Source organism: Perissodus microlepis, chromosome 13 (genome assembly GCF_051167445.1).
Source record: "Perissodus microlepis isolate ML-2025 ecotype Zambia chromosome 13, ASM5116744v1, whole genome shotgun sequence".
Classification (NCBI taxonomy): domain Eukaryota; kingdom Metazoa; phylum Chordata; class Actinopteri; order Cichliformes; family Cichlidae; genus Perissodus; species Perissodus microlepis.
In genome coordinates, this window is record NC_140473.1 from 21,874,156 (window position 1) to 21,900,430 (window position 26,275).

A 26,275-nucleotide genomic window follows, 5' to 3' on the forward strand; every position below is an offset into this window, starting at 1 on the left:
TAGCACAGCACCGACAGAAGTTGCAGAATGTGAGCAGAAATATACCATATATACACATATATAAATACAGAGAATACAAAAGGGATAAATAGAATAAATAGGAATAAGAATACAAGGAATGGCACATTTCAAGTATTGTGAGTCTATTACACCGTTGGATATTAACAAAAACTATTGCACAGTGAAAAGGCACTACAGCTTACTTGTTCCCCCCTCCTTTGTCCCCGTTTCCCTTCCCTCTCCCCTCCAGCGAGGAGTTAAACAGTTTAATGGCGTGTGGGACAAAGGAGTTTTTAAGTCTGCTGGTCCTTGACTTTGGGAGAAGCAACCTCTCACTGAACAGACTCCTCTGGTTGTTTATGGCCGTGTGCAGAGGATGCAGAGGATGCCCAGCATGGTCCATAATGTCCATATTGCACCTTAATTTGTTTTTATATAAGTGCGTGGAATGAGTCTTCAGTTGAATGTTTTTTAATAGGCAAAAAATACTTAAATAAGTAAATGGCGAGTCGAATTTTTGTCTTTTTTTTCTATTTTTGCTGATCTGAAAATTGATCCGATCCGTGATTTAAAACCGTGATCCGATCCGAACCGTGAGATTTTTGATCCGTTGCACCACTAGTAGCTGCTGAATGCGGTTAACAGCAGTATGACTGTAAATCCAGGTAGAAGAATGTTACGGCAGCTTTGAACACGATCCCAGCATGTTGGATTTCTTCTATAAACATCTTAGTCTCCTTTCTTGTTTGGAAATAAACACGACATTGATCCTCACATACAAACTTGAAGCACTGACATTTTTTGTAATAACACCTAAAACTGCTCCCACCCTCGGCTTTGCAGAGCATCGTGGTGACTCTCGGCTCCATGCACACCTTTCATTTTCTGTGTTCTCATAGTGTAATTTTACACAAGGATCTCTGAACATCCACTCTGTGCGCTCATCACTAAACAGCTGAACGGCAAAGAGACTAGATGGTGAACATCGTGGAGGATTTAGCAGCCAAAATGCCAGATATTTCCATGAGGAGTTAAAAGCGGATTATTGGACTTAATGTCATCCTGTTGCTGCTCGATGTGTAAATATTCAGCTGTTAAACAAAACAGCTTAAAACATAATATGTTAATGTTGTTTGTAGTCCGTCGGGAGGTTTAAACTGGGTAATTGCTGCCAAAGAGTGTTATAGTACTTTGGAAGATAAACCTCATTCACACAGACCTAGAGACCGGGTGACAACGTCCTCTGGCAAATTCCAGCCGCTAGGGAAAATTTTTCATCGACGACTCGGTTGATCACATCTGCTTTTGTGTGATTTGGTTGCAGAGAAGGAACACACAAAAATCGCCTTGTGATTGCTTTATTCTCCCTGCAGATGCAGTTTTCATTTTAATTTAATTTAATTTCTGGCCTGCAGTGAAACTTGAAAAAGTTCTGAGCAACACTGAAATGTTGACCAGCCACCTTGAAAGTCAAAATTTTGCCACACTTCTCATCTTAAAAGGTCTAACTTTTTGAAGGTGAATGTTTGTGTTGAACTTGTCACAGTTTCCACACTGTTTAGTGAGTAGTTAGTGTTTCCGGTCAAGTCGACATCTTCCGTGCAAACTACTGGTGTCTGTGGCAACCTGCCCGTGACCATCAGCAACCTCCAGCAACCACTCGTTGGCTTGCTAATCACAGAATACACATTTTCCTCTAGACCGGTGGTTACCAGGAGGTCACTAACCGGTCTCTAGGCCTGCATGAATGGGGTTTAGCAGTCGATTTCACAGCAGCTGCCAGCAGCCTGTTGGGGAATGCATGATTTTCATTTGTGACTGGAGACCACCAGATGATTTCCCACAGGTCTCTAGGCTTGTGCAGGTGAGGCCTTAATAAAAGCATTTTTAATATCTCTTGCTGATGGTTTCAATAATAGGTTTACTTCCATCAGACAGAGTAAGAGGGCCTTTGCACTCTACTATTAATTTAATCCTCACAACAAATGGGAGTTTGTCTCATCTAGTGTGGTTAGTTTGTGTCATTGTGTGACTTTGGCCATTTCATGGGTCAGTACAGACTGAAAGTAGTTTGTTAAATTGTAAAAGTCTCAGAAAATAAACCAGGATTTATTCGCATGAACAAGTCTACAGACTCTTCTGTGTGCTCCCTCACCTGCACAGTTAATTTATTTTGTATGAATACCTTTAAACTTTGAGTTATTTTCCAATTTTGGGGTCAGAATTAGCTAGAGAAATCCTGTAAAAAGTAACAGAACTATATTCATATATACAATACTGTTTTATTCTGTATCTGAAACCATATGGATACATATCACAGAGCCCATTATATTATATATAGTAACTTAAAAAGATAGATATAGCATTTTCTCCTTTACTTATTCACACATAGGCTTATCTGTACTTTGCATGTGTGCACGAACGTCTTTCCACAGTGACACTGTGCGTGTAACCTCAGCTTTCCTCTGCCTGGAGGCGTCCTCAGTGAAGTCGGAGGGCAGGCAGAGAGTAGCAGCCCTGCAGCAGATGTCGTTTCTGTAGCGCGAGACAGAGTAGCACAGCTTCAACAAGTGACTAAGTAAAGCAGCAGGCTCCTGCTGACGGTCTGACTTCTAAACTCTCCACAAGGACACAAGCAATAAAATAGGTAGTAAAACGAGATATTCAATCATCTAATTCAGTACTCGCCCGGGCACTGCGTCATACTGATATGTGTGAGGAATGTTATGCTAAGCCTGAGGAACATTCAGAATGCTAATCTAAATTCAGACCCAGCATACTCCTGTTAAAAGCAGCCACGGTCCCAAACTCACAGCCGGCTCACGTGTTTCTGAGAGCGACAGAGTGCATGTGCTTTAATGGCCGAGTCATTATAAGCTTTCAGCAGATTGCGATGTCAGGCTGGTGGATTTCCAGCATCTGCAGGCACGCTGTAGTGTAAGGTCTGCTGAAAGTCAGAGCAGAATACGATCACAGAACCAGGCAACACAATTCAGAGTGCTGGAATATCACAGCAGCCGGTGTTATACTGCTGATCTAACCTCGCGTATTTAAGTTAGTAACTCTCAATTCCATGTTATAATCAAGATTCGTAATCAAGATTATTCTACCATAAAATTAAAAGTGTCTGTAAAACAGTTCAAGGCTGGGATCTCTGTGCGACTGTGTGTCATAAATTTCATCTCTGACAAATTTACCAGCATTGCAAGTAAAAAAGAAACAAAAACTTTAATATTTAAATTAATATTTAAAGTTTTCTACAAATATTTGAAAAAAGATGATGCGTCACTCATTCCCAGCTTTGCACTGCTGCAAGATCACTCATTTGCCAGTGAAATGGACATTAAGTTGCACACATTTAATTTTCCACTTGTCTAATATTTCTTTTCAAATTTTGTTGCCTCACTTTAAATGTAAAGTCTACTATTCCGTACTGTATTCAAACTTTGGGGGTAAAGCTCAAATTAAATCCAATTTAATTCCACTGAAATATCATGCTTTATATTGCACTTTTTTTTATCACAGCTATTGTAGATTGGGCTCCCCTTTGCCGTCAGAAGTGACTTAATTGTTGTGGCACATATTCCACAAGGAACTAGAAACACTCCTGCTGCTCTGTTTGAACTTCAGCAGGACATCTTGACCATGTGTACTTGCTGAAATGCACCGAGTTGCTGCCATATAATTGGCTGATTAGATATTTGCTTCAGTGAGCGGTTGAACAGAAGTACATAACAGAATAACCAGTGAGTGTAGTGTGTCCGAGTTTGTTCCCAGTTGTACTTACGAGTTCATCCCTTTTCAAACATCTCTGACAGTTGTATTTAAATAAGTGTTATTAAGATGTCAAATGATGCAATATTTCAGATAAAGCAAAAATGTGTTTAAAAATAAATCAAAGGTTTGTACGACTGGACTTTCCTTCTTACTTTCTTACATCTCTGGCAGAAACAGCTGACTTTTCACTCATGCACATTGGCACATATGGTTACTGGATACTACATGAGTTATATTGGCTGCACTGATGATGAAACGCAATAACTGTAGGGCATATTTATCTATTTCTGTTCTGTAGTTGCATGTAGGGTGTAAATATTCTGCTGTGCCAAGACTTCCTTTTAATAGGGCGTCTTATTAGAGGTACATGATGACATGGTAAGCTTTTGTATGTAGATGTGTATTTAGGTGGGCATGCTGTCTCTGTAGTAATTCTGTGGTGATAGCACGTCAGACTGTAATACTCTAGTGTGAGAAGATGCTTTCTGTCTGAGTTTATAATATTTTGGAGTCTGTAGAGAAGAAGCAAATGGCTCCGTGACAGTTAAACATCTGCATTTTGTCATTTTTCAGAGAATAAAAGTTTCCACATCACGAGTTCGGACTTGCTAGTCTGTGACCATAACTTGAAACCGTTTTAGTGATATTAAATGAGAGGTGGCAGGTCAAATGTTTTTTATGTTGTATTGTTTTAGAAACAGCATAATAAACTTTTGTTCTTGTGAGAACCACTGAGCTGCTCCTTTTTCATTTGTGTGCAACTGTGCATGGCATGAAATGATTTTACAGTTTCAGAGTTCATGTTGCGGAGTAAGACTGCATGTAAATGCTGTTTTTCTTTTCTCTGTGTTTCCTTCCCTCCTCTCTTGGCCTTGCCCAGCCTCGGGACGACAAAGAAGGGGATTGGTCCGGTGTACTCTGCTAAGGCGGCACGCTCCGGGCTCAGGATATGTGACTTGCTGGCAGACTTCACACAGTTCTCTGAAAGGTCAGTCCCACCAACAACATTATATATGTCACATCTACCTTTCAGACTCCAGTTTTGGACACTGGAAAGGCCCACAGTCTATAAAGACTCAACATGCAGTGCTCGTTCACCCTGATCACTTTTGCATATCAGCAGCAGGTGTCTGGTTGTCTGGTAACTGTTGCTGTTGTGCCAGTATCACAAAAAAAGCTTTAGACCATAGTTTAGACCATAAATGATATAAAACTTGGATGCAACCACCGTGTTACCCATTGGTTAGTAAAATAGAGTGTTTCCACCATCGCCATCTAGTGTTTTGAAACGGCATGTGACCAACCAGTGGGTGAATCTGGCTGTGAAAGCACAAGCCTGTCAAAGTTGCTAGCTAATGAGCCTACCCTGGAGAATCCTCCTGACTTCTACTTTCCAAAATGAACTCCAGGTTTTATTCAGTGTAATCTTAAACTAGTGATCGAGTCCGTAAAGTTATCAGGAAAGCGTTCACAGAGCTCACAGAGGAAGGCAGCTGAGGGTCACTTTCCCACAGACGTCCACCAGTGGATTTGCCCCATTGATAAGTAAATGTAAATGAGACATTGAGTCTCAACGGGACTGTCTCTGTAAATAAGGGTTAAATAAAATATCTTATCTTTACTTTTCAGAAGCTGAAGTTGGTGTGAAGCTTGTTGTTTAGTTTAGTTTCAGGTGGACTGGTTTGCAATTTAAATATGTTGCATTAATAAACAACTGTAGAAGCGAAACAAAAATAAAGTTGAACTGTTTAAACACATTTCATTTCTGCAGTCACCGCTCAGCCTACCCTGACAGCGACACTGTCACTATGCAAAGGTTTAAGATTACTAATTAATTAAAGGCTGAGTAGTATTTTATATCTTTTGAACCACCGAGCTCAGAAATTTTAACTGGCCGACGAGCCTTTTTTCGGTGCCATAAACTCAGGACCTTTTACTGGAAGCAGATCTAAACAGGTGTTCAGATGAAATCCAGCTCTGTAAGTTGCTTCACTTACTCAGAGTTGAAATTCAAGATGGTTCAGCTGTTATGGTCATCTCAAGGTGGTTTTGAATACTTACAGGGAGAATTTTACAACTTAGGTGACGGTTATGCAAAGTGATTAATTAAAATAAAGTTTCCAACCAGTTGCTACCTGCTGTAGTAACTCATTGTGATTAAGGAAGCAACCGCAAAGTATTCACACAGACCAACAGAAATCTGCTAGTGTTATTTAACTATAATCATTATTCAAGTGAAAAGCATAAGTGGACATGTCACAGTATGGGAGGGGAGTTTTATGTAGGGTAAAATGTAAACGGAAATAAGAAATATAAAAAAATATCTTTATCTCATATGTATTCTTTTAATAATCATTGGAGGTAGAAAAAAATCAGTTTGATTGCACAGGCCTAGTAGGTACCACCATGATAGACATTTGAATTTCTATGCTAAACCCTTCTACTTTCACTGACCTCCTTCAAAGGGTTGATCTCTTTATGAATGTGGCCCTTCCTGGTTGTTCCTACTTCCCCACCAGAAAAGGAAATAGTCCAACCGATAGTTATTTTCTGTGCTGCTATTTTTCATTTGTGTTAAAATGCAAACAAAAATGAAAAGTGTGACCAAGGTGCATGAATGATTGAAATAAATCAGAATCATTTTTTGTTGCAGGTATAAAGCTTTGGCCCAGCAGTACCAGTCTATGTACCCCACTCTAAAGATCGACATAGACGGAGAGCTGCTCAAGTTAAAGGTAATAAAACTAAAAGAAAATCTGAAAACATTTAGCTGTGCTCTTTGCAGATCTCCCTGTATTTTATTTATTATTTATGTTGGGTTTTTTGCGAGTTTTTTTATTTTTTATTTTAGGACTATGTTGAGCAGATCAAGCCCATGGTAAGAGATGGTGTGCACTACATGTACGAGGCACTTCATGGTCCTCCTAAGAAAATCCTGGTGGAAGGAGCCAATGCAGCGCTGCTGGACATCGACTTTGGTCAGTAAATCAGTGTTTACTTCACTTCTTTGTTTCTTTGTGCTAACCTGTAGTGTCAGTATAAATCTTGTTTCTGATTGCAAAGTGCTGTTTAGTGCACCCACGGTGAGCTGATGACGTTGTCCAAGAAACACTTAAAGCTTTGCGATGCTCTTTGCAAAAGCCTGCATGGAGCTCAGGGTAGGGACGACGGTAAGTTTAAGCGTTATTATTGCGCTTTGTGCATCTGGGCTTGGCGTGCACAATCACAAGTTCAAACCACTCACCTGTGCATGAGCACGGAGGCACCCTGAGTCTATCGGTCAGTTGATCAGAATTAGAGGGCCTCTTTAACTGTTCTCATAAGACTTTAAAGTGTGACAATTTGATTGTTCCTTTCATTAAATGATACGGTAGACTTAACCATAATATCTCTCTGTAAGAGCACAAACCTGTCATTGAGAGCAGATTAAATTACAGTCAAAGTTCAACATGATCCAGAGACGATGCCTGTAGTTTCTGTGGTGTCAGAGCGAAACACATCCCCTCTTTCTGACAGATCTACACATGATCAGAACATGTCACATGGGAGCATGCAGGGTGTCGGCGTTTACATAAAGAGCACTTTGACAGGACACGCTTGATGGTTTAGACACCAAAACTGCTGTTTGATTACACAACAGTCTCTCCTCACAATGGGTTTACCTCCATGTCAGCAGCCTCCAGCAACTGGTTTTGTGATCCCAGCACTTATTTGCTTTTAAAAATTTCCAAGCATGTCATTTTTCTGATTGATTTTTCTGTTTGTGTCGGTCGGTCTGTCTGTATGTTTCCTAAGGTACAACCGCAGGTCTAATCAGACAACAGGACAGACTAGGAAAATTACTTTAAATTTAACTGAGTGTCACGTAGAAGCCATCTGGTTTCTAGTCCAGTCACAGCTTGTTTTGCAGGTTTTGTCACAAATCTTTGGACAAACATGAAAGCCTTTGTACAAATCAGGACACTTGCTAAAACAAGCCTGCGATGACATCACCTTTTCAGAGCTCACACCAGTAAAGGAGATGTGACATGAGAAAGTATGACCTGACTTCACCTCTGGTGTCGTTGCAGGAACGTACCCGTTTGTGACGTCGTCCAACTGCACGGTGGGCGGGGTGTGCACGGGCCTCGGGATGCCACCTCAGAACGTCGGCGAGGTTTATGGGGTCGTCAAGGCGTACACCACAAGAGTGGGCATCGGTGCTTTCCCCTCAGAGCAGAAGAATGTACGAGCACACACCGATACGAAATATAAACACGATAAAAGTTTGGTTCAGATCGGGTTTTATTTTTAATAAGCACGACTTCATATTTCACATCGAGAATTAAAAGCTGCACGTTACATACACATTAACTGTTTCGTACATACAGTATCTACTGTGTCTGCATGGTTAAAACATGGCCTAATCACTTAATTTGTCTGTGTGAAATATGAGTAGATTTTCACATAGCACCACCTGGAGGAGTTTTGCCACACTGCCAGTAGCTTAGAATTCGTTTCAAAGATTTAGAGACACATTTAGAGTATTTTTGTTTTCTGTGATTGCAAACATTTACAGAAAACCTGCATAAGAACTGATGTTCAAGTTTAGACTCTTGTTTTCATTAGGAGATCGGAGACCTGCTGCAGACTCGAGGGAAGGAGGTCGGCGTGACCACAGGCAGAAAACGACGGTGCGGTTGGCTGGATCTGGTGCTCATCAAATATGCACATATGATTAATGGCTTCACTGCGTGAGTTTTAAATCATTTTTTTGTATATTTTAAGAGAAAAGAAAGTATTTTAGTGTAGAGTCACAACTCCAGTTAGGATGCTTGGGCACCTTAGGGCAAAGTCGCAACACTTTGGCGAGATTATGTCACTAAGTTGGTTTTGTGTCCCTACAGAAGGAAGTTTCTGTATCTTTGATTATTGTATCTAAACACTTCAGGACATCATGTAACCTGTTTATATGTCATATGATGTATTTTGAGGAAGAGAAGAAGAGAGGGAACTGCTCTGTTAAAAGCTTACGTGGATATAAGGGAGTTTTTCCTTCCCACTGTCGCCAAAACGCTTGGTCATATGGTCGGGGATTTCTCTGTTATCTCTGTATTATTGCAGGATCTTGACCTTACTATACAAAGCACCTTGAGGCAACTGTTTTGTGAATTGAATTGAATATTGTGATGTGACGCTAATAGGTTTTAGGAAGACAGTGACTATTATTCATTTTTAAAAAGTCTTGTTTTTCTTGTTTTCTGACAGTTTTTCATCCCTTTTGTCACATTTTGTTTAAAGCAGATTTGTTTTATCTTTTTAGTGATTTGCTGTAAAAATATATAAAGTATCTTTATCCAGTTGTTGTAAAGCTGTCCGTCTTCTCTTTCAGTTTAGCTCTCACCAAACTCGACATACTTGACGTTTTCACCGAGATCAAAGTGGGCATAGGGTACAAAGTCGACAACCAAACTATACCTCACTTTCCAGGTGAGGAAAAATTTGAACATGTGAGCTATGTTAATGAATTTTGTTTTGCTTGGTAGACTTAAACTGGATCTGGGTAGGTGGAGAATCTTCTGCCTCCATGGGAGATCATCGGGCAGCCTTTTCTCTTCTTCCAGTCTATTTGATCATTTACAGAGAGCTCCGTTTTCAGAGAGAACACATCGATCTGTTGCTGTTGCCCTTCGAGTGATTCCTCCTGTCAAGCTAATGGTGTGATGCTGTTATTGATTTGTGCCAGCCAATCAGGAGGTGCTGCAGCGTGTGGAGGTTCAGTACGAGACCCTGCCCGGCTGGGACAGCGACACTTCGGCCGCTAGAAGCTTCGAGGAGCTGCCCGAGAACGCACAGAAATATGTTCGCTTCATTGAGGAGCATGTGGGAGTGCCTGGTAAGAAGTCACGCATGGAAGTGCAAGAACTGATGAGCAGCTTTTTAAATTGATAGATTTTCAGTATTTCCCCTAAGATGATTGCTTCTTCTGCTTCTCACCTCATCAGTCAAATGGATCGGAGTAGGGAAGTCCCGGGAGTCCATGATCCAGCTCTTCTAGACAAATGGAAAGAAACACAGCCTACCTACCTGTTTTAAACCTCCAAACAAAGACGCCACCGTCATCAGACTGTGCCGGACTGGACTTCTCCAGTCTGTTTGGATTTTTAACAGTTTTAAACTTTATTAAAACAGCATCACAAGGCGCTCTGCTAACATTGCAGCGTTTTGTTTCATATACAACACACTGGGCAACACAAGCTGCCATCAGGTGAGGGCGTGAAGGAACGGCCACGAGACACACGCAGGCACCGGATCGCTCATTTGGTTGAACACATTGTTTGACTGTATTTTGGTTGATCTATGCTGTGATTTTAACGCGCTGTGTTTTCCTCCTCAGCACTTTAGATGCTTTGGATTGTATGTGCTTTGTTTTATTCTTCCAGGTGTACGGTGCATCCTCACACGATAAAGGGATCGGTTTATATTTTAAATGTGTCTTTCTGTGTTCTCAGTGTTAAAACTTGCCTTGTCATTCAACTCCAAAAAAAACAAAAACAAAAACAAAAAAAAACCTAGCTTTTAAATTTTTTCCGTAGCTAGCGGTTGCTTTCACTGATCGCTGCGGGAACGCTCGAGTTTTAAGGATTAATCTCAGCAGGTGAGCTCTCCTCTAACCACTAACAGGCACAGAAATGTTAATGTAACTTAGATTTTCGAAGTAAACAAATCAAATTAGTCTGTCAGCACTTTTCCACGCCTCACATTCTTGTGATTAATGTTGTTTTGTCTTTGCACTGTCAGCACATTGTTCTGGTAACATGGGATGAAGGCAATGATTCGATGTATGCTGTCTTTTTTTTTTTTTTTTGCCCAGTTTTCTGCAAGACTGTAATTACTAAAGTACCTGAAGCCAAAACATGGAGTTCCACAGTCTTGATTTAGAGTACTGCATTGAATCCCCACCTTAGTGGATGACGACATTGTTTGCATTTACAGTTCTGTGCAATGAAGACATTTTGTGTGTTGGATCAAAAGGTGATCATGAGAAGAGACACAAAAAAGTTTCAGCTTTTATTCAGTATACATTAAATAAACTTTAGATTTCCTGTTTCTTCACTGGTCATGCCTTTACAGGATTTTACTGCACCATTGTGTAGTTGTCAGATTTGTTGGGGTTTTCAGGTTTTTAAGTGCATGGTCATTATGTATCCTGCTGAAGTCCTTTGTTGAGGTGGTGGTGTGCTTTGGATTATTATCTTGCTACATAATAAAGATCCTCCTGATTATTTTGGATGAATTTCTTTGTAAATTGTCAGAGTATGTTTTTGGAGACTTCTTCATTCATTTTGCTACTGCAGTCACGATCAATGAAAGCGACTGAGCCCAAGCCATGACAGCACCTCCACCGTGCTTTATAAATGAGCTTGTATGTTTAGGATCATGAGCAGATCCATGCTTTTCCGCAGACACTGGCCTTTCCATCTATATGGTAGTAGTTAAGCTTTGTCTCATCAGGCCATAAAGCTGTTCCCTAACTGATGGAGCTCATATCTGTACAGTTTTGTAAATTGCAATCCTGTTTTTTGAGTTTTGCTGCTGGTGAGTGGTTGGCATCTTGCAGTGTGGCCTCTGCATTGCTGTTCTCAAAGTCTCATTAGTGTTTTGGGGGTTTCCTTGCTGCTTTCACCATTTGTGTTTTATCAGCTCTTGTTTTTTGTTTTGTTTTGTTTTTTTTAGCTTGGAGAGCCATTTAGATGCCTGTTGCTCTGTACATCATTTCTTTTTCAGGACAATCCAGGTACTTTTACTGGCTTTGCTCAGCTTCTTTCCAGTTTCTCAGCTTCAGAATAACATGCTTTTCTCACTGGTCTTCATGTTGGTCTACCCAGAGGTGAAAGCTTAAACTGAGAGGAGATATCCATGATTAAACAATGGACCTTGTGGAACAACACTGTACCACAAACTCACCCATGGTTAGCTGTGGGGGAAAAAAACCTATAACTTTAGAAAAAAGTGAAGAAAAATGCAGCTGTGAAATGAGTGTGAGTAACAGGAAACATGCTGTATGAATGTGTGAGCAGTTTAAACATTTTGGTCAGTCCAGCTCAAAAACATCTGTGTCTATTTGAAGTCTGGAAGAAAAGCTGCGACTGTGTAGGTTTAGAGACTTAAGTGTCACAGAATCTGAGCAAGCTTCACCATTAAATTAATGTTTAAATATGTACAAAACCTAGTGGTGTTTAAAATTCTCAGTAAAGAGTGAATATAAAATTAGATTTGAACGTGGGCTTACTCTCTGTGCAAACTTGCATAAGGGGAGTCGAGGAATAATGTCTAAGAATCTATGTTGGGCTACTGATGTAAGATATCACTGACATCTGCACACAGAGGTTGGTTTGATCTTCCTAGAATTGTGACAACATTTTCTGGAGAATTAATTGATCAGTGCGCAGCGATTTTGTAAAAGTTAAACTTAACCTGCTCCTGATTATAGAGTCTAACCCAGCTGTCATGAGGCAAGAGGCAGGATGCACCCTGGACAAGTCGCCAGTCCATCACAGGGCCAATACTTAGAGACAGACAGCCGCTCACACTCACATTCATACATATGATCAATTTAGAATCACCCATTAGCCTAACCCCATGCATGCCTTTGGACTACAGAGAACCCAAATAGACGGTGTGAGGCCCAGACTGTTCCGCTCATCTAGATGTAAATACCAGGAAATAAAAGCTGAAACTCTGATCTCTCTTCTCATATTCATCATTCAATCTCACACACAAATGTCTTCAGTGCACGGCAAAAACAAGTCAATGCTGTATGCTTTTAAACTTGTGTGTCTGCACTGATCAAGAGTGAAACTGGGCTGCTCTTGTTGGACTTGGAGCTAATAATGAATAACATTACTTTTACTGAGACAAAACTGAGTCGGCGTGCATACAAAGAATGTCAGAAAATCAGAAAAATGGTATACGTGCCCACACAGTACTAGCAAGCTGGGTACAACTGCAACAGTTTCTGAAAGGTATTATCCCTGTGCTATTTACTATACTGTGTCTACATGGCGTATTATTACTTACGATAGCTACGTGTGGTTACATATTTGGGAATGTTCACGTTCTGCCATGAGTTGGATTTAATACAGTACTGTAAATGATGCAGAAACAGCTCTGATTTAGTTTGTAAACCTAAATTTGAACACTAATGTTTCTTTTTTAAAGGTGTTGTTAAAGAAAACAGTCCAGCCTGAACTGATACAGTGACTTCAATGGGTCTTCTTTTAAACTGAATAAAAAAATAAAATAAAGGGGTCTGTAAATTAAAAAAACAACAACTATATAGTTTGTCTACAAGGTGATTTGGCTTTTGAGGCAAAAAAGGGTGAACGAAACCAGAATCTGGATCTGGCAACCAGACCTCAGAGGAGATGTGAGGTCACAGCAGGAAAAATGGTAACGTGTCTAATCCTGCGTTCATATTTCTTACTCCAACGTGGGCGTGCTCACAGACCGATGCAGCGTGGCCGCCACGACAGCTGCTTTAGTAGCCGCATTGTTTGAATTGCGTTAATCTGGTGGAGATTCCACGTATGGGTATAAATGAACAGTTCAGATCGGTTTGCTTTGTGCCATCATCAGAGTGTATTTAATATCATCTGCAGCCATTCTGTCGAAGGTTTAAAGGAAGCAGCTGATGCAACATTTTCCCACTTGGTTCAAATGTTGCAGCATGAACGTGGTGGTAGTCTTCCACTTTGTTGTGTAAATCGGCTTTATTTATTGTTTGATCTCATCTTAAGATGTCTGGATTTGAATGTTGAAAGAGTTTTCATGTTACTAAGTAAAGCTCTTCCATAACGTTGTGGCTCAGACACACTTTTAAAACAAGTGTGACACCTCGTACCTCCCTCCACATCGTGTGTGAATCGAGTCTCTGGATGTAAAAAATATTTCAGGACACTGGGATAATATTTTCTGGAAAACATGATGACGTTGTGTGGCAGTACTTCATGTTTCAGTTTGTATGCATTTGTGATGATATGATGAGAAATGTTCAATCTTCCTTAATCTCGCAATAGCCAAAAACAAAAACCCCAAATACTAAGAGTTCTTGGATCCAGATCTGGACCTACTCCAGAAGTTAATCACTTTTAATATTTTGAGCAATCCTGCTAACAAACTGAACCCATTGCATAACCTTCTTGGCAATCACAGGAAAAAAGAGAAAGCAGAGGTCTGAATTATCCCCAATTTTTATCCTAATGAGGTGTCGATTCATGGAAGGATGGTGCAGACGGAGTTTAATCATTTTCACAGCAGCAGCAGCAGCTTTAAAGCTGAGCTGTTTTAAAGCTTCCAGGGTTGAGTTTTGATGTTATTTACAAGCTGGACGAGGTGCTTCGACATGAATGAATCGACTTGACATGAATGTAGCATTTAATCAGACCTCAGAAAGCTCACAGAGCAAATAACGCCTGTGTTTACAGGCTACACATGACATGTAAACAAAACTTTAGGAGTACAGTTCAGTTGAATCTTCCTTTAATGAGCTGCAGGCGGCTGCTCTGATCCAAGGTGAACGTTGGAAATTTCACACAGACAAATAAAATTTACAATCACGAAGAATACTCTGTGCTCTGTATTTTTAAAACCACCTTTTTCCAAAGCAAAATAATTAAACTGGTGATGGAAGTTATATGATACTGTATATAATCTGCCTCTCATCTGGTGTCCTAAACATCGCACTTATACAGTGAGGACATTTTAAAAAAAAAGAATTTGTATTTTTTGTGTTTCTGTTGTTTGTGACTCACTCAACGAAAGTTGGTTTTTCCTCATATACTCTTATAAGCAGAAAAATGGTGTTTTCTGATTTCCTGATTGTCTCCTGCTTCTGTCTGTCCACAGCAGATGTTGGCACGTTTGCTCTCATGAACTCTCTGAGCCTTTATTTCCTTTTTCTTAACAGCAGCTCTGACTTTTTTTTTTCTTCCAGCTGCTGTTTCGAGCGAACTTTTATCCCTTTACTTGTCCAAACTGCCTGAATCATAAACAGACTAAATGGCTGCATGCGCACAATGTTCACACGAAACCTTACCATGTTACACTGCCTCTTTTTGTCCTTAACACTTTTAAACACAGTTTTCCTTTTCAGGTTATAAAAAAAGTCTCCACATCTTGATATTCCTCCTGTACTGCTGGTGTATTTTGTGACTTTGGGATCTTGACTGGAATTTCAAATAAAGTTCTTCGGGTTTAAACAACATTTCGCTGCAGAGTATTTCTTCATATCTGAGGAATGTCTGGCACCGATGAAAACCAGATTTTATCAGACCTCTCCGTCAGTGTGATCTTATAAACTTTAAATCTTGAAGTTTTGCTTTTAACCTTGTTGGACTCTTGCATGTTTCTTCAAATTTTCATTCATAAGACACCTTGGCCTGGAAACTTTCCTTAATTTTGATTGCTGTCAGGTGATTTTTTTTTTTTTTTGGGGGGGGGGGCTGATGTGGGGATACATCTCTTGTATTTTTTGTGTTATGTTTGTATCACTTTACTTTGTGTGTGTGTGTGTGTGTACATGTTTACATATCCTTGTGGGGACCAAACATTGGAAGGTTACTTGTGGGGACCAACAGCCCTTATGGGGACAAAGTCCCCGTTCCCATGAGTTTGAATTTTTAAGACTCAAAACATAGTTTTAGTGTCAGGATTACAATTAGCTTAGATAGATAAAGTTATCACAGTGTTTCCAATTATCAAGAACTGGAGTGACAAATTCAAAGAGACACTCTGTACAGAAACAACATTGGGAGAGGTAGAAAGTGAAAGATTTCAAAGACTCTGGACAGAAAACTAGTGAGAGATTTGTCTAAAGACCCCAGAACAACTGCAAATATACTCGTTAATGGTTTTGCCAACTCAAGAATGTAGTCTCAAAAAGGCAAGAGGAGTGGACTGTGAGGTTGCAGATCAGTAAAACCTTCACACCTTGAAGTAGGACAACCTGGACAAAACTCATGTACTGGAACGTATTGGAAGCACATTCTTAATTAAGTTAGGTGAGGTGAAATTACAGTTCTTTGGATACAGAGATGCTGCTTATGCTTGGAGAACAAAGAACACCATCCCCACATTTAAACACGGTGGTTGGAGTATTTGGGAACTGAAGACCGAGGTCCACCCTAGACGACTATTGATTAAGAGAGATTTGCCAAAGAAGAATGGGATTGCTCAGGAGATGTGTGCGAGACTTCTACAAACATTTGTGAAAGAATGGGTTGTTCCCAGGAGCTCAGTGAATTCCAGTGTGGTAGTGTGATCAGCTGCAACCCGTGCAACTACTAAATATCACACAGTAGAGACGTGAGACTTGAAAACTAAATGACTACAGGCTGTTCCAGTATACAATTAGCTATTAGCATAGGGGGATAATCATTTTAACCCTTGTAGCAAAAAAAAAAGCTGCATTTAAATTTTGTCTTAAACACCAGGTGACTATTGGAAGAAAGACTTTTATAAAACCTTTAATTTCAACCAGAATCTCTTCAGCATGAAAAGATTTTTTAATTTGGTTTTTAAGGTCTTTTGCAAAGGAGATCAGGGCTTTACTGTTCCATATTTATGAAACAAGCAAACCATTCACATCAAGACCTTTTCATAACTTTTAAATCTAATATTGCTTTTTAGTTGCTGTTACTTCTCAGCTAAGTTCAAGCCTCATCAACTCAACTATTCCACCATTGAGAAGGAAACCCTGGCCATGTTGCTTGCTCTGCAGCATTTCGACGTGTATGTGGGGTCAACCACCACTCCTGTTATGGTTTATACTGACCATAACCCTCTGGTATTCCTAAAACACATGTACAATCACAACCAAAGATTGATGAGATGGGCATTGCTTGCTCAGGAGTACAACATAGACATCCGACATCAGAGAGGTATGGACAACGTGGTGGCTGATGCACTGTCCAGGACCCAGTATTAACCTCAATAACGGACTTGGTGACAGTTGATAAAAGTGTGTCTGTTTCACTGTATGTGATATTTTATGTGGGGGAGTGTTACGGTCGCTGACCTCTAGTGGCTCTCCCTCTGTGAGAGAGGGTTTTTTTCTCCTTTTCTTGTGTCGCAGGTCTGCCTCATGAGCCACAGCTGAGGTGTGTTGCAGCTCGTCAGCCACGGCATATAATCTGCTATCCTAAGCTGCCACACCCCCCATTTTGCCAGAGCTGTGAGCTACCGTGTTTTGGGCAGCAGGCCTTAGTGTGTGTGTGAGAACTTAAACTCTGTGAAACTTTGGTTTTCTTTCTTTTATTGTAAGCAAAGGTGTGCCCTTACTGTGTTAATTAGTTCATCGTTGTGGAAGCAAGTAGGAGTTCTCTGCCATTTTTGTTTCAATCCTTTTCTCCTGTTTTTGGCTAGACAGGGAGCTCAGCCATTGTATTTTGTTTTTGGTTAGAGAGTTCTTGGTTTGATTTGTTAGCTAAAGGGGGTGTTTTGTTTGTTGTGTTGGCCTTGGAGACCCTGAAGAAAAGAGCTTCCCGGTGTTCATTTTTACTTAAGTAGTTTTGTGCAATAAATCGTGTTTAATGACATCTATTTTTCAGTAGTTTATGTTTTCTTTTTTCACTTTGTGTTACCCCCCCACCCCAGTCAACACTTAATTTTTAGGTGGGGCGTAACAGTTGCTGTTACATCACTTTATTTTAATCTCTTAGCTGCGCAGCGCTTCAATAAACACCTGGTGCTTTTAAATGTCCTTACAAACACACTGACTTACCTATTTTCCTTTTTGTTGCTGATCCTTGCACAATAATTTCGCAGCATGTGGCAGATACAGAGCAACAGTAAATTTGCAGACCAGAGGACAACTTGTTTTGATCAAATCTAGGTTGCAGCTTATTGTCTACCTTATCACAGCTGGAAATAACAGTTTTAAAGTGCTTTCGGGAGAATGGATGGCTTAGATTTCCTGATATACATGCTCTTATATGCATAAATTACAACTGCAATTGCGTGTTGCCCAGTTTTTATTTTCTTGTCTCTCACTCTGGTTTAATGCCTGGGATCAACTGCAGGCTAAATCCAAACTCATTTTATTTTTCTTTCTTTTAACCTATTGTTTCTGCAACAGTAATTAGCTTCATTTCTAAAACTGCAAAAAGCATGCTAAAGTTCTTTTTATGGAGAAACTTTAATGTCACTATTTTTTTTTTTTTTTGAAAATATGGGCTTTGACATGAAACCCATATTGACCTGCCTGGGTCCATAATATAGGCTACCTCAAATAGAGTGTGCAGTGTTGTTAGTTGTTCTTGATTCATGAATGTATCTGCTTCTCATTAATAGGAGTTTGACAACACATCTTTACAGCACACATGCTGGCCTGTCATAGCAGGAATTTCAGTTATTAATGGTTCTCTATTGATACAGTAACTCTGAAGGCAGCAGTTAAATCTAGTTCATTACACTACCACAAACAAACATGAATCAATTTTATTGGAATTCCACGTGAAAGACCAATACAAAGTGGTGTACATGTGAGAAGTGGAACGAAAATCATACATGATTCCAAACATTTTTTACAAATAAATAACTGAAAAGTGGGGTGTGTGTAATTATTCAGCCCCCTGAGTCAATACTTTGTAGAACCACCTTTTGCTGCAATTACAGCTGCCAGTCTTTTAGGGTATGTCTCTACCAGCTTTGCACATCTAGAGACTGAAATTCTTGCCCATTCTTATTTGCAAAACAGCTCCACAGCTGCTCTGTGACGGCCTCAGAGGTTGTCTAAGAGAATATTGGGAGCAACAACACTATGAAGTCCAAAGAACACACCACACAGGTCAGGGATAAAGTTATTCAGAAATTTAAAGCAGGCTTAGGCTACAAAAAGATTTCCCAAGCTTTGAACATCCCACGGAGCACTGTTCAAGTGATCATTCAGAAATGGAAGGAGTATGGCACAACTGTAAACCTACCAAGACAAGGCCGTCCACCTAAACTCACAGGCCTAAGGAGAGCGCTGATCAGAAATGCATCCAAGAGGCCCATGGTGACTCTGGACGAGCTGCAGAGATCTACAGCTCAGGTGGGAGAATCTGTCCATAGGGCAACTATTAGTCGTGCACTGCACAAAGTTGGCCTTTATGGAAGAGTGGCAAGAAGAAAGCCATTGTTAACAGAAAACCATAAGAAGTCCTGTTTGCAGTTTGCCACAAGCCATGTGGGGGACACAGCAAACATGTGGAAGAAGGTGCTCTGGTCAGATGTGGCCAAAATGCAAAACGCTATGAGTGGCGGAAAACTAACACTGCACATCACTCTGAACACACCATCCCCACTGTCAAATATGGTGGTGGCAGCATCATGCTCTGGGGGTGCTTCTCTTCAGCAGGGACAGGGAAGCTGGTCAGAGTTGATGGGAAGATGGATGGAGCCAAATACAGGGCAATCTTGGAAGAAAACCTCTTGGAGTCTGCAAAAGACTTGAGACTGGGGCGGAGGTTCACCTTCCAGCAGGACAACGACCCTAAACATAAAGCCAGGGCAACAATGGAATGGTTTAAAACAAAACATATCCATGTGTTAGAATGGCCCAGTCAAAGTCCAGATCTAAATCCAATCAAGAATCTGATGATTTAGAAAATGACAAATTAAAATAAATATTCAAAACAACATTTTAAATACAAGTAAAAAGGTGCAGATGAAATTGGATTCAGCTGAATAAAATTACAGAAACAAAGCTTTGGTTTCTAAAAATACCAGAAGATTAAAGATTTAGATTCAGAGGGAAACAGAGCCCAGATGTGGCACAGACAGAAGCACGAGACTTTAAAAAGTGTTACACAGGTGTGCAGAGTTAGGGAGTATTGAGCTGCATCTGACTGAACCGACTGAAGTCGTATTAGATTTTGGAGAAGCTTTCAGGCAGTTCAGCTGCATTAATATTTGTTAATTAATACCGTGGTGACTCCCAATGAAAACATGAGCTTCTTCACTTCCAGCCTGGCCTCCTGTGTTTTTGTTAGTGCCAGACTAGACATCATTGCAGGTTTCACTGCAGTCTTGGAAACCCAGCAGGCATTCCTGCACATTCCTGTTAATACTGTTAAGTTTATGGATGATCTTTAAAAATTTGAAAACAATTTACAATAAAATCAGTTTAGTATCTTTTTTTTCCCCCTAAAACCAACATGTGGCTCTTTGTTGTATTTTTTATACATTATCAAAAACCTTCCTGGGCCTGTGTGAAAAAGTAACTGCCCCTTTTGATAAAATCATGAATTAAATGATTAACTGAGTTTTTTTGGAAAGCTGAGTTAAATTGATTTAGCCACACCCAGGCCTGAACAAAATCACCGACATCTGTCAGTGCGGAAAGCTTTGATTCTATAAACATGAACTCATTTCAACCATAGGGTTTAATATGATGTCGGCCCACTCTTTGCAGATATAACACCACCAACTTTCCTGGAAATACTTTCCACAAGGTTCAGGAGTGTGTTTATAGGAATTTTTGACCATTATTCCAGTAGAGGGTTTGTGACATCAGACACTAATCTTGGACAAGAAGGCCTGGCTTGGACTCTTCGCTCCAGTTCATTCCAAAAGGGTTCTGTTGGGTTGAGGTCAGGACTCTGCAAGCCAGGCGAGTTCTTCCTACAGTGAGTGTGGTGGAAACTCGCTGATCCATGTTTTAATTAGCCTTGCGTTGTGTAGTTGTGTTTGCTCATGTTGGAACAGGAAGGGGCCATCCCCAAAATGTTCCCACAAAGTTGGGAGCATGAAATTGTCCAAAGGGCCACAGTTCAGTCAGACAAGTGTTGTTCTCCTGGCAAATCCAGACTCATCCATCAGACTGACAGATAAAAAAGATCGAGTTGTCATTCTAGAGAACACTTCGCCACTTCTCTAGAGTCCAGCGGCGGAGTGCTTTACAGCACTGCATCCAGTGCTTTGCATTGCACTTGGTGATGCAAGGCTTGGATGCAGCTGCTTGGCTGTGGAAACCAATTCCTTGAAGCTCTCTCTGAATCCGAAGCACTGTGTTGCTGAATTGGTGTTGTTTCAAATGGCTTTCACTATGTGATAATATCATTAACAGCTTATAACCTTACTTTATCCTTATAAATGATTGACCCAATCATTTTTTAATCTGCTTCTGTGGTTTTTGCCAAATGTAAAAAATAGTTTTCTACATAAGCACTAGAGGGAGCCATTTGACTGCAAATGAGTGCAAAACAAATGACCAGCGAGGTCATTTTTCTCTCCTCAGGATTTTTCCCCCCTGTGCAGATATATATAATTCCACAGAAAACCCAATAAACCACACAAAACTAAACTCAAATCTCAAATAAAGGGGTTTGCATTAGCCTCTCTTCCCCCTTTATTTGTATTGACTTTTGCTGTGACCGCAGGTTGGTTTTAACCACAGCCTCACCTGCAACTCATTTCCCTGCTTTTGCCAAGCTTCCTCTCCTTATTTGACTGCATCTGAATGCCCCAACAACCTCTAAAAACTCACAAAAACTCACAGAGGAATCGTCCAGATGCGCCTCGCTTTCATGACGAGTACAAAAACACCTCGCCTGCATGTTTATTCATCACCGAGCTCACAAAACTCCTCGGCTGCCCAGAGTGAGGCCATCCTGTTGAATAAAGTGTGTCACCTTGAAGCGCACAGAAACACACGCAGTGGCATCTGGCACGAAGCCTGGCCTTTTTACGTATTGTGTGACTATGTTGATGAGAGGTTGGGAGGCATTTCAGCAAGCTGGAAGGCACCACTGCCCCACAGTTTGGTCTGGAGGTGCACAAACACCTCTCCCCCTTCCTCTTCCTCACCCCTCAACATCTATCACCTCTCTTCTTCATGCACAGCTCATTCAATGCTGTCTACCTAACTCAACCTCCATACTCCACCAATAGCCCCTTCAACCTCCCTGCCCCCTCCTCCCCCTTCATTTGAATCCCACAGTGAGGCCTCTTTGTCCAGCAGCTGCATTGTGCTGCAAAGGGAAGCTCAGTAAATGGACAAGCAAATGAGTTTTCAGTTGACTGTGGTGTTTGGACACACACTCAGCCTCATGTGCGCAAACATACAAGCAAATCACCCATTCAGGAAGTTTTCAGTGTCTTATTGAGCTGAATATCTGTTTGTTGCTTGTCTCTAATCTCTACCTGGAAACAGAGGCCTCTATAAGAAAGGGAAGACAGTGGCTAGTACACTTTTGACCATATTCACTGTGATCTCCATCTTTGAGGCTTGATCCTTTTCATTTAATATTTTGTTAAATCTTCTTTTCTCTGTTAAATGCTGGGACTTGTGGTCACCAGCTTCTTCTGTCAGCCATTTGGCTTCTGGCAGGTAGTGCAAAACTGTGTTTATCTTATCCTTTTATTGAAAACAGCTGCCTGCTGCAGCTGGAAAAGTAACGAGAGCAGAATGAGAGCGAACCAAAACAGGAAACTGTGGGCTGTGAGGCCAAAACATGGAGCTGAAAGATGGTAAAATGTTCCACATAGCAGATCTGGGCTTGTCTCTGCAAGCAGCTTGCTTCACCTTGCGCATACGATTTATTCATTTATTTTTAAAGAAATAAAAATGTCAACTGGCTTCACTGTAACCTTTCTGGAACTCTGAACTGAGATTTAACAAACTCAAAAAAGAAAATTGTCTTAAATATATTATTTTGTTTTTGATTTAAAAAAAATTGGAAAACTGACACAGTTAAGTAAATAAGTTATTTCTTTTTAACACCTAGCATACAGAGGAGGAAGTAAATTATTTCTATCATCTCTTATAGTTAAAGGAATAGTTCAGTAAGTACACATATTCACTTTCTTGCATCTACAGCACTTTTTTAGAAGTATTAATCCAACACTGAATTTGGAGAAAGTGAGCTTAAGCTTTATATGAAAGGCTTGAAACATAAGAAACAGCTGGCCCGCACTGGCACCTAACCCCGAAAAACTCTGCAAAAAAAAATTGTCATTTTTACACTTCAGCTCCTGTTAAGGTAAAAAATAAACGTGTTAATTAACTTAAAAGGTGCTGGTTATATTTGTACAGACAGGCTGCAATAACTGATTGTTCCAAAGTTTGCAGCCATAGACTGAGATCTGAAAATGCACCATGCTCATCATTTCAGCCGTTGCTAAGCTGGTGTTTTGAAAGTAGTTGTGATGAACGAGGTGCAGATCTCACTGAGAACCTTAAAGCTCGCTGCTTTCGCCTCCTCTTTGGTTCTCAGTGTGACCAGAATTGAGTAAATAAAGTTAATGTTCCTAATGTTCTGAGACCATAAAGCCATCAGGAAAGTATTTAAGGAGGTTACAGAGGTCAACTGTGCTCGTTTTTAGAAGCAGACAACTTGCTCCCCTAGTGGCTGCTAAAAAGAAAACAAGTTTAAGAAGCTTCTCAGTTATCATTGCTTTTCAGAGTCAGGTGCTATATACATCTTTTATATACAGTCTTGCGGCTCTTGCATTTATCTTCTAACTCAAAAAGATTCCTAAAGCCACAAACTATCTCTTTAAGTAACAGATGTGATATATTGCTGAGGTGTAAGGTGGAAACGTACGCTTGCCTGATGGTGTTTGCCCACAGCTCGTGCTATCTCTTAAGGTGGTCTGACTTGTGTGCGCAAAGGTCAACAGCTATAGTGGCGTTTAGGTCACACGTGTGCTTTTGTTCAGGCCGAGCTGACCACATTTTAATGCATTCCCACATTTTAAAGGGACTTTTGACCCCCAAAATAAGTTAAAAATTAAAGATGAATAAAAACATTTTGTTCTTTTCTGGGAGTTTTGTCTTTGAGAATGTAATATCAACCACACATGGGTAAAGTCATGCTGATGTCAGGTCTTATATCTGAAGTTTGTAGGTTATTATTCATTTATCTACGAAATCCAGCACACAGTCTTTTATTTGCCTTTTCTTTTTATCAAGCGCTACCATTTATTTGATCGCTCTGCACCACTTCTGTGCCGCTCTTGAGCAACCCAATGACCCTCCACCCGTGACTCTGACCCCTCTGAGGAATGCGTGGCTGTAAAAAGCCTGTAAAGTTGTTTTTATTCACCAGCTTCTTTGACCCTCCTTCACCTGCTTCAGTTTTTCTCTCCTCCTGTTTTCCAGCCCCTCCCTCCCCTCTCAGCTCCTGAACTGTGGCCGCTCTGTAAAACAGCCCGATCGCAGCAGATGTGTGACGACCGGCGCTGCTAACAGCTGTCAGCTCTTATATCAGCTCCTGTTCAGCCTCTCAACCGCCCCCCCCCCCAGCACACACCAGCCCTCAGTTTATGGTTTCCGAACAACAATCTCCAGCAGTTGCGGTGCAAACTTCAAGGGTGAAATCCGAATGTCTGCTTTTTCTTCATGTGTCTTACATATCTGTAACATCTTGCTTTTTCCTTATTCACCTAAACAAAGTAGCAAGACCAGATCAACTGCTTCTATTCAAAAACAGGCAGGTGAAGAGCACAAGAGCTGCCCTTTAATAATCAAAGACGGAAAGTTTGCTTAAGTGAAAGAGCAGCTTTGTCAAAGTCTGCCACAGTTACACTTCATCTCTCTGAAAAGCCAGTGCTTGCTAGTTGAGGAAATCAGAGGGAAAAAAGTTCTGATTGTTCTTATTATCCTATTACATGAATGCGGGGATCTCTTTAACTTGGATGTCTTCATTTTATCCATATTTTTTGCTCTATCCCCTAATTATTCACTCTGTCTATAAAAAATCAACAAACTTCATCTGAGTTTGAAGTTTGGTTTATTTCATTTGCTCACGTTTTGACAGTGACAATCAAAAACACACTTATGTCCTGTTTCATTTGTACTATAACACATAGGTTATGTTAATGCTTTAGTTTTGTTGTCTTATTCTAGATGTTTGCCCATGTTTTGTACTGCAGAATGTTTTTTTTGCTTCTTCATAGACGCCAAGAGTTTGTCTAACTTTCAGAAATCCAGATAATGCTGCATTCATGCCCACCTTACTCAGTGATTGGTCAGGTGTGTGGAGGTGTGACGGTAGGCTGGATTTGTAGCTTCTCCAGATCTCACGCTCTTCTTTTATTTCACAATGTGGTAAGTAAATCTGAGGAGTGACTGTCAGTAAACCGCATTTATGTTTCGCCTACTTTTAGTAAGCCAGCAGGTTTTTTCTTTTAGATTCAGAAGTGGACTGCATAGTTTGTTTCAAGCACACCCCGGCTCAAACTCTACTTGATCTAACCTCATTGTTTCTTTCTGGCATCCATCCCCTGCTCAGCATCTGGCTGCTGTCCAAGGGGCTCGCTGCTCATCTCTGGCAGCTCTGTCCCTAGCCTGTTACCCCTACTGATCCCCTCCCCTCAGCTGAAAACTCACTCCTGTCTGGCCTTTAATGTGCCCCCAGCTTCAACTCTGTTCCCACTTCCAGCCTGTAAGCTTCAACCCCCTAGCCCCGACCTCGACTCCAACCTCAGGGTCCCAGCTTCTGGCCCTGAGCTTTTACCTTCTCTCCAGCCCAGCTGCTGTCGCCTTCCCAGCCGTCCGGCCCAGCATGAGAAGCCTAGCAGCTGTTGATCAATGGGCAGCCGGGGCCAACGCCTGCCTGTCCCCTCCCCTGACCTCCTACCCTTACACACACATACACACACATGCAAACACATCCACACACACACGCGCACGCACAGAGAGATACACACACACTCACACGCTCCCTCGGGATGCAGCAGATGGGGGTCAGCCAGAGGAAAGGGTTGTGGTGCGCTACAAAGGGTTGGATTAGGTGTGTTTTCTGTGTGTCTCGGTTGTGTATGTGTCTCTTTTATGTATGTGTGTTTGTGTGTCACACAGCTTATTCCACAGTTTGTGATAAATTTGTGTGTGTGTGTGTGTGTGTGTGTGTGTGTGTGTGTGTGTGTGTGTGTGTGTGTGTGTGTGTGAGGGGCTGTGGTTGGACATTTGCTAGCCGTGTGTCCCCAGTATGGACAGGTGTTGGCGTCAGCAGTGTCCAGACTCGTTTCGGCAGCTGCTGCCACCCCTCTTCTCCACCCAGCTCTCCCCTCTCATCTCTCCCCCTCCGACAGATGTAGCCACACCACCACCACCTCTCAGCTTTTTATGGGCCCAGCCTGTTTTGACTTTAAATATTTGCCCAGGAGGCGCTTGTTCTCTATGGGCAAAGAGGGATTGAAGAAGAGTGGGGTATGCGCATGAAATGACACACACTCCCATAAACAGGAGTACAGTAAAACTCCAACAGGTACAATCTATGCAAAGCAGTTATGTGTAGGGTCAGAAATGTGCATATTTGCACCATTTCTTCTAGATTTCAAAGTGCAATATCAGGATGTATGCTCGTTTTATTCTTAGATTATAAAGTTTTGCTGTTTCCTTACCTTTGTATTCAGATAAAAGCCTTTAATACAACCTGAAATGTTTAATTTAATCTAATGCACGGTGGTTTAACTCCTCGCTGGGGCCTTCGTGGATGTTAGGTAAATTTAGTGGCTTTCCTCTGGCATG

General features: G+C 41.0%; 1 protein-coding gene across 1 annotated transcript in view; it reads left to right on the forward strand.

Annotated features, from left to right (window-relative positions):
* Positions 1–15,022, forward strand: part of adss2 (adenylosuccinate synthase 2) — a 35,577-nt gene extending 20,555 nt beyond the window's left edge. Inside the window, exons 6-13 of the mRNA XM_084948036.1 lie at positions 4,658–4,765; positions 6,431–6,512; positions 6,629–6,755; positions 7,848–8,002; positions 8,386–8,510; positions 9,149–9,246; positions 9,503–9,652; positions 9,762–15,022. Coding sequence (XP_084804162.1) covers positions 4,658–4,765; positions 6,431–6,512; positions 6,629–6,755; positions 7,848–8,002; positions 8,386–8,510; positions 9,149–9,246; positions 9,503–9,652; positions 9,762–9,814 — 898 coding nt within the window. The 3' untranslated portion in view covers positions 9,815–15,022. The remainder of the gene's footprint in view (positions 1–4,657; positions 4,766–6,430; positions 6,513–6,628; positions 6,756–7,847; positions 8,003–8,385; positions 8,511–9,148; positions 9,247–9,502; positions 9,653–9,761) is intronic.
* Positions 15,023–26,275: the final 11,253 nt, after the last annotated feature.